The sequence below is a fragment of the Rhinoraja longicauda genome, chromosome 33, assembly GCF_053455715.1.
Source record: "Rhinoraja longicauda isolate Sanriku21f chromosome 33, sRhiLon1.1, whole genome shotgun sequence".
Classification (NCBI taxonomy): domain Eukaryota; kingdom Metazoa; phylum Chordata; class Chondrichthyes; order Rajiformes; family Arhynchobatidae; genus Rhinoraja; species Rhinoraja longicauda.
The window spans coordinates 23568393-23583479 of NC_135985.1; the positions used below are offsets into that span (position 1 = coordinate 23568393).

General features: G+C 40.5%; 1 protein-coding gene across 7 annotated transcripts in view; it reads left to right on the plus strand.

The window, feature by feature from the left end:
• Positions 1–10646, plus strand: part of LOC144609123 (monoacylglycerol lipase ABHD2-like) — a 93201-nt gene extending 82555 nt beyond the window's left edge. For all 7 annotated transcript variants that reach the window (XM_078427506.1, XM_078427513.1, XM_078427508.1 and 4 more), the window contains one exon: positions 40–10646. In XM_078427506.1, coding sequence (XP_078283632.1) covers positions 40–242 — 203 coding nt within the window. In that variant the 3' untranslated portion in view covers positions 243–10646. The remainder of the gene's footprint in view (positions 1–39) is intronic.
• The last annotated feature ends 4441 nt before the right edge of the window (positions 10647–15087 follow it).

A 15087-nucleotide genomic window follows, 5' to 3' on the forward strand; every position in this document is an offset into this window, starting at 1 on the left:
CTTTGTGAATCTCTAATTATGTTTTTCTTTCTTTAACAGAGAAAAAAGAAAATGTCATGTTTGTGTTAACACTGCACGGTGGACACCTTGGATTCTTTGAAGGGGCGGTGCTTTTCCCAAAACCTTTAACTTGGATGGATAAACTTATTCTCGAATACGCAAATGCCATATGTCACTGGGAGAAGAACAAGCCCCAGTGTACAACATCAGCAGATCAGAACTGTTCAGACCACAGCGAGTAACCACTGTACAAACCTTATTTGCCAAATTCTTCAATCATTCGGTCCTTTATTATCATTACATTCCTGGCTTGGGTTTGGTAATCTTAAAACAACTCCCTGTTCTTAATGTAGTTCGCCCAGCCAAATTATTCTCTTACCACAACTGTGTAAGAGTGATTGCAAGACCCTTTATGTCTTTTTTCCGTGAAGGAAACTTTGAGTGCACAAGACCTGGCAATTCACCGTGCTTGACCATAACTTGGTTTTCTAGTCACCAGGACATGGAACAAGAGTTACTGTTACCACAAGAGATCTACTGTCAGTCTGAGCAAATGAGCCAGCATTTAGAGGTCCCAGAAAAAATTTCAGGAGTTTGTTTGTTGAAAACTTGTGCCTTCTGATATATATTTTTAAGTTATGGTTGACAAATACATTTATTTTTCTGCCCCAGATAGTGTTCCATCATTTGTTTTGTGGTCTTTTGATCAGATTAAGTGCAGCAGTGTTTGAACTAAAAAAGAAATAAATGTAGGCAATTAAGTCTTTCACTGGATTTTGTCTTTTTAGAAAAACAAAATGTGCAATTCATACATGGAGAAGCGCTTACAGAGCTAATCTATTACCTCCATTCAGAGCTAATCTATTACCTCCATTCAGACCTCTGTGATGCCTTCTCCAAATTCACCGTCAAACTTTCACAATGAGTTGCTTTTAACTTTGAGTATTTGTTCATACGTGGCATGTTATCCTAATGTTTGTTCATTGTCATTTTAACTTTACCTAGAATACTACCAAGACCCAAAGACGTGCAGTTTTTCATTAAATCCCATGTTGTCTAGGTTTTTCTGGAAATTGTTCAAAAAGAGTACTTTGGATGGTCCTGCACTTGTAGGGTTGAACACAAATGAGTTATTTTAAAAAAAAGTTAGGTTAAATAAAAGTTTGTATTGTCTACAGTATTAATAAATTATCTATATAGAAATCGTATCATCACTCTGGAGGACTAGGTGAAATCTCATTCCTTCTAGAAATCTATGAATTTGGACACCATCTTTTCCTAATTGATCTTTTGCTTGGTTGATGCTTTGTGGAATCAAATACCTAAATCTTGTTAAAACAAACAATTAGAAATGGAATAAGCTGCAAATGCATATGTGGATACTTTGCTGCCTCTGGGTTCAATCTTTAGAGTTTATCTCAAGACCATACCAAGGGCATTCTTGAGTTGTGCTGAGTTAGCTGATTTCAGCTGGACAACTGACAGGAAATCTTCCAAATCGGTTCTGTATTTCTGGATTACTTTCCACTGATCTCTGCAGATGAATCTATCTCTGGGAATAGATGCACTTCAGATGTTCTTTGTGCCAGAAGCATTAAGCATGAGTGCCATTAGGATTGAAGAAAATTGGGAAGCATTTTGACGCCACTTCCCTTCGACAGTGGATTTATTCTACATTGACTACTTCTAAGGGTGCTTGTATTGTGATTACTGACCATCAACCTCAAGTAGATATTAAATTTAATTGAAAATCCAAATATGATTTTTTTTTTTTGGGGGGGGGGTTCTAATGATTTGCAGACATGGGAATTTGACATGGTGAAAGAATGACTTGATCTGTGCTCCCCAGAACATATATTTACTGTAGAAAGCAAATACTGATATTTTTAGGAAAACAACATTCTACCCATCATCAGAAATCTTTCTACCTCTTGAATGATGTAAGCAAGCACAAGGTGAACCACATTTCATTTTTGTTTTAAACTTGTTCAGACTGATTTTGTATTCTTACTGTCTCGTCTAGCTGGTTGAATCAAACACCAGTCCATCAGGGTTGCCTGTACATCTTCCTCAAAAGTATTTTTTTCCCTGGCTTGGTACACGATAACTTTGCAGTTTGTAAACCTTGGTCATTTTTTCTTATTTAGGATCTATGGTAAATGAGATAAATACACACTTTATTGGTCACACCATGCAGTTACATTTAACAATTATTAAAGCTAAAATATATTTACCACGTTAAATTGGAGCTATATCCAGTAATATTTATCCCATCATGTGGAATGAACCACAGCTTTTTTTGTGTTGTAACTTAATAAATTGTGGACTGTGTTTAATCACCAACACGATGCCAGCAACAGTCTCTTTGTAGTACAGGCTCTCATTGACCAAGTCCAAAATAGAGTCAATGCTGTACTGTGTTTGCAGCTTCACACTTGAAAAGGAAAATCATTCATTTGAGCTTTATTATTTTAAAGTTTGAGAGTTGATTTATGATTCACAGCCCCTATTTCTCATGACTTTTGGATAGGCCTTCAGAGAATACAATATGAAGTGCAAACATCTGTATACGGATCCATCAGTTAATATTATTATTATTGTGCTTGAGTGGGTGACGGAATTGTGGAAAGGCAAAAGCTTGGTGACACTTAAAACAAATCATTTTTTAGCAGTTTAAAATTATTAACATGGGAAATTTACTTCTGGTGGGTAACTGCCCTTAATGTATGGTACTGGCATGAAAAAGACGATTACTGGTTTTGATCTGATATTGGAATATGTTTAAAATATGAGTTTACCACCTTTGAAAATGTCACCGTGGATGATAATGTAACGCAAAATACAGTTCTCGACATTTTTAGGCCACGTTCCAGCTCGATGCATTCTGTTTTGAGGAATAACGACACAAGACTGCCGATGCAGGAATATGGAACAAGAAACAAACTGCTGGATGAACTTGGCAGATCAGACAACATTTGTGGAAGGAAATGGACAGACAACGTTGCGGGGCGGGATCCTTCAATCTGAAGAGGGGTCCTAACATGACAAGTCATCTATCTGTCTATTCCCCACAGATACTGTCTGACCCACTGAATTCCTCCAGCAGTTTGTTTTTTGCTATTTGGATGAATGTTAACTTTACAGTGCAGCTACTGTAATCAATCTTAGTTCTGGATTTGTTTAGACATCATTGAGGTCCAATCTTAAGGTGATTGTTTTAGATGAGTCATTTGGCCATGTCACTTCAATTCCCCTTCCTTTATTCAGTGAAGAACAAAGAGAATGTACCTCATTTTTCTGAGAAAACAACCAACCGCAGATGCCGATTTACAACAAAAGGCACAAAGTGCTGGAATATCTCAGCAGGTCAGGCAGCATCTCTGGGGACACATAGATAGGTAGTGTTTCGGGTCAGGACCCTTCTTGAGATTGGGTCGTCATCTGAAGAAAGGTCTCAACCCGAAACGTTGCCTATCCATGTTTCCCCAGCGATGCTGTCTGACCTGCTGAGTTACTCCAGCACTTTGTGTCGTCTTACCACATTTCCCTTCTGATTAGACTTTATAACAGAGTGCTCACATTTCATTGAATTGCAACTGCAGAAGGGGGGCACGGGGGCTGGATTTGGGCTTTTAGTTGTATCTGTGTGGTGCTTGAAATCTGAGGTGAATTTGTGCAAGGTTCTCTCACTGACTGCTTTCAGGTTTGAGTTACCACATCTACAGTTAAAGTTAAATAACGAGCACGCGCAGTTTTCAAGGTTCTAAGTTCAGTAAAATGGTGCACACAATTTTGTGTTTGAGTAGTCAACCTATGCAAAATCTTTCAAAAATTACAGCTAAAGAATAGGGCTATAAGAAAATGATGGGAGGGTTGTTAAAAAACAAAACCAATGACATTGATACCTCAACTGTACATTTCTGCACTCTTTTGTTTGCAGATATTTAAATCCCAAAATGCAGAAAAGATTTATGGAATTGAGTTCTGTGGTTGTCTTTGTGACTATAGGTATTTTTGGGCTAAGAATGATTTAATAATGTTAGCAAACCAGGTACATCAATAATGAGTGAGCACTTGATGGTGATACAAATTCCGTTGCATGGAGAATAGGGTGAAGTTTATTTTGGTAATTAGGTAGTCTTGTTGTGACGATTGCACTTGAGAAGAAGGCACAGATAAATTTTGAGAAACAGGTGCCATATGGCCACATAAATATGCATTTTGTTTTTGAGTGACTATTTCACATCGATGTATTAGTCTATTGCTAGGATTAAAAGTAAAATAAATAAATTTCTGATTTGATATGTGCCAATTACTATCGAATTATTTTCGGTACTTCCATGAGGATGTGTTGAAACGGATCACGAAAATACGGCTAGTGGCATTGTTATTTTAGTCTTGTGTGGCAGCAATAATGTTGTTATTACTGATGGTGGTGGGATATAATTCTAAGTTTTCTTCAGTCTCAGAATCCTCAATCTTGTTTGCAGAACTCAATCTCTTGTTTCAGGTCAGTACCTACTTAGATGTTCCTTTGTTGTGCGCTGTTCATTTCCTCTGTCTTTAATTAGTAGACCTCTTTCACATTGAGATGCGTTCGAGCTAGTGTGTTAGCTCAGCATTTTCTTGTTCTCCATTGACTTAAGCATCTACACTGCGCTTTATTCTGCTTTTGAGTTTGTGGGGTCTTCTTGGGGTCAATGGTAAAGGTGAGAGAGATGTTAGAGGAAGTTGCATTTGCTGTTTGATCTTGATTTTGACGAATACTGGTCCAGTATCTGTTGTGTAAAATAGAAGACTTTAAAATGCATTTTTATTGGATTTTTTGGATTAAGCAAGAAGTCGTAAAGGTTCCGCTCATGTCTAGCAACGTTCATTATTGTGGGTGAAAGCTGATGGAGAGCAAGGACTTTAACCCATAGTCGTTCTGGCACCAAACATCCCAGCTTCAGGTCAGGATTGTCCATCTTGTACATTGCTGTGGTTCATCAGTTTTGACTCTGCGTGGCTGTAACTAGAATGTTTCATGACAAGAACACTGGAGGATCAATTTTTCAATTCCTGTTGAGTTACCAATGATCTTGGTCTTTTTTTTTTCATTCACGATTTTGGTTCTGCCAATATCGGTGGAAAATATGTTTTTTGGAATGAGACCTCAGCAAGAGCAAAGGCATTATTCATGCAACGTCGTCTTTTGCGGTGTGCCGTTTCCACTGCAGTTCGAGAGCTGGCAGCAATTGCACCTTCTAGAAGCTGCATCAAAATGCTGCAGTGTTCTAAACATGCTCCACCTCGTTTCAAAAAGGAGTTTAAATCACACAAGACCATTGTTAACTTAGCCTTGACCAAAGGTCTTGACTGCAAAAATATATTTTGAACCGAATTATGTCTGCTCCCAGCCAGTGACATCCAAAACACATCTCACAATACATGGAGGAAATCAATATCTTCGGATATGTCAAATAATATAATTGTGGGGATGAAAGTGGGATTTACTCTCCCAATGCTTTTCCTACCTGATACCCAAGCCTAAATCAAAATTTGCAACCTAGCTCCTAAAACAGCACTGCCACAACTATTGTGTACTTCCAGCCAAAGCAAATTTCAAAAGGAGTCTCTAGGTTTATTCTTTATTATTTTGAGACACCTACATATAATAATAAATAAAGGCAGATATTTTGCCCTGCTGCAAATCAGATTTTGGTTGTAACCGAGTCAAACCGACAATATATTCTGAATATGTATTGCCTTGAACTTCCATGGTCATTCATTTATCCATGTCTTTAGACTCTCCTTTTACACAAAATAGTGCAATTTGATGAAAAAGCACAGTTTAGTCTTAGAGTCAGTTTAGTCTTATGTGCGCTTGAATTTAATTAAGTGTTGTGTTTGGCCCGTTCCAAATTTTATGTAGGCAATTGCAATTTCTATTGGGACCATTATAGAGAAGAGTCATTTATTGATTTTAGATCTCAGCCAGATAGTTTCATTGCACAGTTGAAGGTCGGGAGAAATACAGAGTAACGTAATATTTGTAGTACTTAACTAGTAATGTTCTAGATGAATGTGTGACTGACTGTGCCTTTCCCTCATTAAATATGGGAACATCTAGTGAATTAGGCAACGGTCATCTTTGTCGGGCACTGGCTTGGTGCTGCATGAAAGTGAGACTTTAGTAATATTCTGCACCATGTCTCCTATTCCACTTTGTCTCATCAGTGCCTCAAAAATAATTGTCCATTCAGCACTGAGCTCTGCAGTGGGAGAACAAATTAATGCATTCAATTACTTTCCACACAGGGAACATTTCTTAGAATTTGGACACGATGAAAATATTTATTATCCATATTAACTTGGTTTTTTTTCCTTTTAGAGTACTCTGTCTCTCCCCCTGCACTTTAAAAGGCTTATTAACAGGCCGAGTAATGCTAAGCTGCACAAATATTGTTTTTCTACGCTCCGAAAATGTCATTGTTCATTAGATTCCCTTTGAGCCATTCTCTGTTTTGTGTAACGCTTGCCGTTTTGAATGCTTGGAAGGCAGATCCGGAGAATCTGTCAGGGTTCATTAGTATTTAGTGAATCCAAAGTACGGCAGATGCTGATTTACCAAAAAGACAACGTGCTGGAGTAACTCAGTGGGTCAGGCAGCATCTCTGGACAACATGGATAGGTGACATTTCAGGTCTGAGCCCTTCGTCAGACTGGAGTAGGTTCCCTACCTGAAACGTCACCTTGTTGTCCAGCAGTGCTGCCTGACCCGCTGAGTCACTCTATTACTTTGTACCTTCATTAGTTTTCAGCTTGTTCCATTCAGGTAGTCACCATATTGAATGACTTGGTTTTCTTGATCCTACTTCTTCCACAAGTGAGGTTATTAAAAACTGGAACGAAGAAAGCAAAGTTCAGAATCCCATTGCAGAAATAACTTTTAATATATACAGCGCCTTTTGTAATTTTCAGTTTCGGACGCAAAATCTTGCAGATGCTGAAAATTTGAAATAGAAACAAAAGTGGTTAGATTTAGTCACCGAAGAGGCAACATCTGTGAAGAGACACAACGAATGTCCCAGATAGGACAGTGATATTCCATGAGTAGCTTTGATTGTTTATTGCTCGTGTTTGTTGAGAGAGGGGGAGGGGAATATTTGTCAGGAAGCGCTGCCTGCCTTCACTCCACTCTCCCCACCCCATATACTCATAAGATCATAAGAGACAGGAGTAGAATTAGGCCATTCGGCCCATCAAGTCTACTCCACCATTCAATCATGGCTGATCTATCTCTCCCCATTCTCCTGCCTTCTCCCCATAACCTCTGAAATCCGTACTAATTGATGTTGCTATGGCATCTCTTGCGTTCACTGAAGAGGGCTGTTCACATTCCATTGTACCAGACTCCCTCTGCGTCATCTTTTGACGAATGCTAGATGAAATGCTTTCTGTGGTTTAAGAAACAATTGTAGATGGTGATTTGCACAAACCAAAGAGGGCATTAACCTAGTGAAGCACCGCCCACTGCCACTGTGAAAGAGTTACAAGTACATTCTTCACAGAACTCCAGTCCAATATATATATTTTAATATAAAGTCTGCCATATTTATTTGAAGAAGGATACATGGATTTGCTGCCTTACAGCGCCAGAGACCCGGGTTTGATCCTGTCAGTGCTGTCTGTACGGAGTTGGTATGTTCTCTCTGTGACTGTGTGGGTTTCCCCAGGTGCTTTGGTTTCCCCCCACACTCCAAAGACATACAGGTTTGTAGGTTAATTAGCTTCGGTAAAGATTTAAAATTGACCTTAGTGTGTCGGAAAGTGCTAGTGTACGGGGATCACCGGTCAGCGCTGACTCGGTGGGCCGAAGGGCCTGCTTCTGCACTGTATCTAAACTAACAATCACACATACCAATTATAAAATGCCTTCGATGTAAATTTAATACAAAAGTACTTTTTTTTAAATTTCCAAACCAGTCATGTTTTATAACAAAAAATAACAATTACCACTTCTGCTCTTGAGTTAGTTAACCAGGTTTAAATTTATTGTTTGCTTTGTAATATTTTCCTAAAGATATTGATCGGCACTGATCTAGAATGATGGCTAGTAAAAATAACAAATGTTTGAGAACCTAATGAATCGTTAGCCGTAATATTTACAAATAAACTCTTTTAGTTTAAACTTTAAAGTAACTATTGAAATCTCTATTTTTGGCAATGCCCTGCGGTAAGCATTCCCATCCCAGCTCCCTGTGTTCCTGATCGTTCACTGATATAACTATCTTTCAACAAAATTGTTGGAGGCACTGATTTGCTTGGCATGTTTCAGCTTGTGGGATACAAGGTTCCCCTGTGAAACGCTGAATAATGCAGTGTTGTGCGGGGGCATATTTGGGGCACATGAGTCTGCATTTATCCCCAATTTGTTAGGGTGGGATTGTTCGTAAGGTATAAGAGTAGAAGTAGGCCATTCAGCCCATCAGGTCTACTCTGCCATTCAATCATGGCTAATCTATCTTTCCCTCTCAACCCTATTTTCCTGCCTTCTTTCCATAACCCCTGGCACCTGTACTCCATTAAGCTCCAAATCACCAAAATAATACAAGCCACAAATGGCCCAAAAATACCCTGGCCCACCATGTTAGCATCAAAATGGGAGCTGGCCAGGAGTTATGCACTTGGACATTTGGTGATTTTCCTGTTTCTGATGTCAATACATATACTGTACATTCCCTGTATGTTGTGTTTGCAAACTATCAATTTGTAAACTAAGAGATCTTGACTGTTTTCTGTTGTTTACATTTGTTTCTCTCAAAATCCACATTGTTTACCACTGATTACAATTCACAATATGTCCCTTCGTAATTGTCCCTTCGTTCAGATGAATTTGAATCCAGCTGCAAACCCAGATGGATCAATGGATTTTGCCTTACTCCTTTGATATTCATATTTACCAGGCCGTGAAATGAAAATACAATTGAATTTTCAATGTTGCTCTCGATTTAAAATTTTTTATTTGGCATTATTAAGTATCCTTATGTTTTTAGGCAATACCTTGCATATGTTTATGATAGGACAGTGTAATAAAGTGACTTATTTCCCCTCAAATAAGTTAATCTTTTCATGCTATTAATCTTCATTCAACACGTTTCTCTAAGGATAAGAATGCAAGTCTCGAGCCCAAGTTTTCTCCCGCCAGACAGTGAGACAAAGGGATGGGGAGAGGATTCTGGTGTGAATGTCCTGACACTAGATTCTCATTGCTGTTGAAGCATCATGGCCGATTCCATTCTTAAGAGATGGAGCTGAGGCAACCATCACCTGTTCCAGAGCATCAGCGATGGAGATCAAGGCCTCTCGTGCCTCTTGGCACATTTGCAAGGTCCTGAAATGGTCTTGGAAGGAGCAGAGATACAGAACATCCAAAAGTAAAAAATGGGTAGAAAGGAACTGCAGATGTTGGTATAAACCGAGGATAGATAGACACAAAGCGATGGAGTAACTCAGCGGATCAGGCAGCATCTATCGAGAAAAAGGATGGGTGACGTTTCAGGTCAGGACCCTTCTTCAGACAGTAGAAAAGTAAAAGATGTATTTAAAATGACTGATATAAGCAAATTTAATTGATTCTGATGTGCTTAGGACTGATCCTTTATAATAGTTTATTGTTCGTGCTGAAAATAATTCATTGCAAGAATGAAATTAAGAAATACCAATGAAAATATTATGGCCTTTTGCAAAGTGACAGTACAAATCTGATTATTTTACCATCCTTTGTAATTCAGTGTCTTGTGAAAGGCTGGCTGCTCTTTCTCCAGTTTTTCTTTATGTTGTAGCTGTTGCTGTAGCTTTTGTTTATAGAACGAGTGAAGGTTATGTTTGCTGGATTCATGTGATTTGAATATGTGGTCTCCAATTCACTTGCCTTGCACTGTGACACTTGCACAGCTCTCTGGACAACGTGTCCACTAGTTGGGATATGCAACATGAAATGCAGATACAAATGACCAATCCCAGAGTGCCAGCTATCAGATCCTGAGGGATTAGCGTGCGTGGTAACAGGACCTTGGGGCGGACACATTGGTGTTAAAATGGTAGATCGACCTGCAAAGTTTAGATCCTGGACTTTTGGTGAAGAACAAGTAAAATGTGAATTGGCCATTGTGCCTGCAATGAAGGTTGTGCCTGTGGAAGTGAAGGACTTGGCGTTAATGATGGTTTCTTCTCCAAGACGTACAGTATAGTAGCTGCCTCCGACTCCAGAAACGGAATGTCCCAATTGCATCCCTTGCCCCATTACATCTCGTGCTGAAGAGGGGTTGGTGCCTGGTATTGTGATCTTTCCTTTAGGTAATGCACCAGTGTGTTTGATTTGAGTAAATGTGTTTGATCAGTTTTATTCCAGGGGAATAGATGATGAAATGAGATTCTGAGTCTTGTTCAGTACCACAAATTGAAGCACGAAGCAACTAGCAATGCAATGTTTATCTACATGTGCAAGATGCACAAGTTGTTTGCGCTGATTTTTAAACCCGTTTGCTTATATGAAATTGTGCAATGTAATTAAAGATGTATTAAAATTAATTATTTTCTTTATTATACTAATACTGTTGCAGAATTTTATAGAATTGTTTTCCTGAGTTTGTGTTTTATGTTCTGAATTGTTGAAATAAAAGTTGTAAATCTGAGGAATTAGTACAAATGTCGCAACTTACTCCTTTTTTCAAGTGTTTTTGTCCATCTGTGCACTTGCGAATTCTAACCAGTCTTACCTTTGTTTAGAGATTCTCTTTCTTCAGATGCTTCCTGACCTGCTGAATGTTTAAGTTTAAAGATACAGCTCGGACACAGGCCCCCCCCCGGCCCACCGAGTCCGTGCCAACCAGCGATCCCCGCACACTAGCACTATCCTACGCACCAGGGACAATTTTGCAGAAGCCAATTAACCTACAAACCTGTACATGTGGAAGGAAACCGGAGCACCCGGAGAAAACCCACGTGTTCACAGGGTCAAATTACCAATTCCCTATAGTCTTCCAGTGTAACTGAGGAGCACCCTGCAGCTCTGTGCAGACAGATTCTTCCCGCTCACTCTATCGTTGCTCTTAAAGACTAATATCTAAGCAATTGTACAGCACGCTTCATAGTGCATGCAGGTACAGCAGGCAGTGAAGAAAACCAATGGCATGTTGGACTTCATAACAAGAGGAGTTGAGTATAGGAGCAAAGAGGTCCTTCTGCAGTTGTATAGGGCCCTAGTGAGACCGCACCTGGAGTACTGTGTGCAGTTTTGGTCTCCAAATTTGAGGAAGGATATTCTTGCTATTGAGGGCGTGCAGCGTAGGTTTACTAGGTTAATTCCTGGAATGGCGGGACTGTCATATGTTGAAAGACTGGAGCGACTAGGCTTGTATACACTGGAATTTAGAAGGATGAGAGGAGATCTTATCGAAACGTATAAGATTATTAAGGGGTTGGACACGTTAGAGGCAGGAAACATGTTCCCAATGTTGGGGGAATCCAGAACAAGGGGCCACAGTTTAAGAATAAGGGGTAGGCCATTTAGAACGGAGATGAGGAAAAACTTTTTCAGTCAGAGAGTTGTGAATCTGTGGAATTCTCTGCCTCAGAAGGCAGTGGAGGCAAATTCTCTGAATGCATTCAAGAGAGAGCTAGATAGAGCTCTTAAGGATAGCGGAGTCAGGGGGTATGGGGAGAAGGCAGGAACGAGGTACTGATTGAGAATGATCAGCCATGATCACATTGAATGGCGGTGCTGGCTCGAAGGGCCGAATGGCCTCCTCCTGCACCTATTGTCAATTGTCTATAGTATTCCAGTGCCTCTGTTTCAGAGAAAAGGTGATCAATGCTTGGAATGTGTGGCAAACCACTCACGCGCGTTGCTTCAATGTGATGATGACAAAGAAGGCTTCTCCAGAAGATTGAGATGCACAGCATCCACAGTGACTTGGTAATTTGGGTTCAGAATTGGCTTATTCAGAGAAGACAGGGCAGTGGTGGAAGGATGTCATTCTGGCCATGGACTCTGCTGGGACCTCTGTTATTTGTGACTACATATAAATGACTTGAACAAAACTGTAAATGGGTTGATTAGTAAGGTTGCAAATTACAGAAAAATTGGTGGAGTTGAACAGCGAAGAATGTCAACGGATAGGGCAGGATATAGATCAGCTGTGGACATGGGCGGAGGAATGGCAGATGGGGTTTAATGTGGCCAAGCTGATAAGGTGTTGCACTCTTGGACACCAGATATAAGGGAGAAGCTGGCAGTTAATAGCAGGACCCCCTAACAACAGGGACATGCAGAGGGATCTTATGGTCCATGTCCACAATTTGATACGATACAATACGATAGAACTTTCTTTATCCCAGGAGGGAAATTGATCTGCCAACAGTCATAAAACACACACAACACATGAAACATGAAATTAATATTTCGGTGGCACAGCGGTAGAGTTGCTGCCTTACAGCGAATGCAGCGCCGGAGACTCTGGTTCGATCCTGACTACAGGCGCCGTCTGTACGGAGTTTGTACGTTCTCCCCGTGACCTGCGTGGGTTTTCTCCAAGATCTTCGGTTTCCTCCCACACTCCAAAGACGTGCAGCAAGTGGATTGAGTGGTGAAAAAGACTGATGGTTTGCTCGACTTCATCGATTGAGGCACTGAGTGTAGGATGCAGGAAGTTATTTTCCAGCATTTAAAATGTAGGTTTGACTGTATTCGGAACATTGCATGCAATTCTGATCGCCCCACTGCAGGAAGGATATTGAAAAGGACGCAGAAGAGGTTTACCAGGCTGCTGCCCGGGTTTGACAATATTGGCTGCATAGGGCCAGGTTGGTCAGACTTGGACTGGACTGTTTACTCTGGAGAGTTGGAGGCTGAGAGGAGATCTGAGAAAAGTTTTTATAAAATTATGAGAGGCATAGATATACTAGACAGTCAAAACTGTTGTACCCCCAAGATGGAAATGTCAAATACTAGACGGAATAGTTGTAAGGTAGGAGGCAAATGTTTAAAGGAGATGTGCAAGACACTGTTGAGTCTTTAGTTTAGTGCCGGGAATGCATTGCTGGGACAATGGCAGAGACAGATATAATAGTGGCATTTCAGAGGCTTTGAGATCGGCAGCTGACATGGAGGGATATGGATCGTGTGCAGGCAGAAGGTGGTAGTTTAATTTGGCTTCTTTAACACCGACTTTGTGGGCCAAAGGGTGTGTTCCTGTGCTGTACTGTTGTATGGATTAATTGAGGTAAAATATTGGCTGGAAAACTGCATAGAACTCCCTTCCTTCTCTTAAAGAACTGGTACAGAGTATTTCACAGAAGTTGTTCTAAGAACACAGACTGGTTTTGATCTGAAACACACTCTCCAGTTGTGCAACGCTTCCTTCGTCCTACACTGGTTTCTCAGTATAGGTTTTGTTTTCAAGCTCATTAGTGTGGGACTTGAATCGTTAACCTTTAGATCAAGTGGTATGCATGAGCTATGACTGATGGCTCTTAAAATTAGAGAATATTTCTTTTGCAGTGAGCCTGCCCAGTGTGGAATTTTTGACTTTACATTTTTAAAATCTAAAGTTAATGCAACGTAGAGAAGAACAGACAGGAACATGCCCTTCATCCCGCAAAACATATGCCCCGAGATCCCATTATAAATCAATGTTCCGAACGGTCCTGCCATTAACTGTATACTTTCCCTTTGCATTTGACCTCCCAAAATGCATTCCCTCACACTTATGTCAAGAGTGTCTTATTGTCATATGTCCCAGATAGAAAAATGTGATTCTGCCATTTCTCTGCTCAAATTTCCATCTGATCAAAATCCTGCTGTATTCTCTCGGCATTATCCACACCTCCTCCAATTTTCGTAAGTTGTAAATAGATCCCAACACTGGTTCTTATGGAACGCCACTAATCACAGAAGTGGTGTGTTTTTCTCAAAATGCCCTCCATCACTCCCCTCTGTTATCTATGACCAAGCCAGTTTAGTGTCCAACTCACCAACTCACCACGTAATCCTACTTGACTTCATCTTCTGGACCAGCCTTCCATTAGGGACTTGATCAAATGCCTTACCTTGTACCTTGTACTCCATGTACCTTGATTTCCGAGCTCAGAGGACCCAGAGAGGCTCCAAATTCCCAACGGCCGACGTGGTTTCTGAGCACGGAGGACATTAAGAGACCCTTTCCTTTCGGATTGGGAACATTAGTCACTTGACGCATGCTGTGACAGCCTAGTGTGCTGGAGAATCTACATTGCCACCAGTTGCTTTTGCATCATTGAGTCAGTTTACTTGTCAGGCTTCAGTGTCTAACTAACAGACATCAGCATCCACTTCTTGCCTTCGTTACAGATGCTGCCAAACCTGCTGCTTTACTCCAGGTTTAGTGTCTATCTTCCAGGTAAACAGCATAGACAAATATATTTTCCAAATTGAACAATTTGGGCATGACCGACTTCATGCCAGGTTCTGATTCACGTTATGGATTGAAGATTTGGAATTTTATGAAGGGATGTTGAATATAAATTCAGAATGTTGGAAGTGCTTTTTTTGACGGATTCCAAGAAGGAGAGGAGTTGAATATAGGAGCAAAGAGGTCCTTCTGCAGTTGTACAGGGCCCTAGTGAGACAGCACCTGGAGTACTGTGTGCAGTTTTGGTCTCCAGATTTGAGGAAGGATATTCTTGCTATTGAGGGCATGCAGGTTCACTAGGTTAATTCCCGGAATGGTGGAACTATCTTAAGTTGAAAGACTGGAGCGACTAGGCTTGTGTACACTGGAATTTAGAAGGATGCGAGGGGATCTTATTGAAACATATAAGATTATTAAGGGATTGGACAGGCTAGAGGCAGGAAACATGTTCCCAATGTTGGGGGAGTCCAGAACCAGGGCCACAGTTTAAGAATAAGGGGTAGGCCATTTAGAACGGAGATGAGGGAAAACTTTTTCAGTCAGACAGTTGTAAATCTGTGGAATTCTCTGCCTCAGAAGGCAGTGGAGGCCAATTCTCTGGATACTTTCAAGAGAGAGCTAGACAGAGCTCTTAAGGATAGCGGAGTCAGGG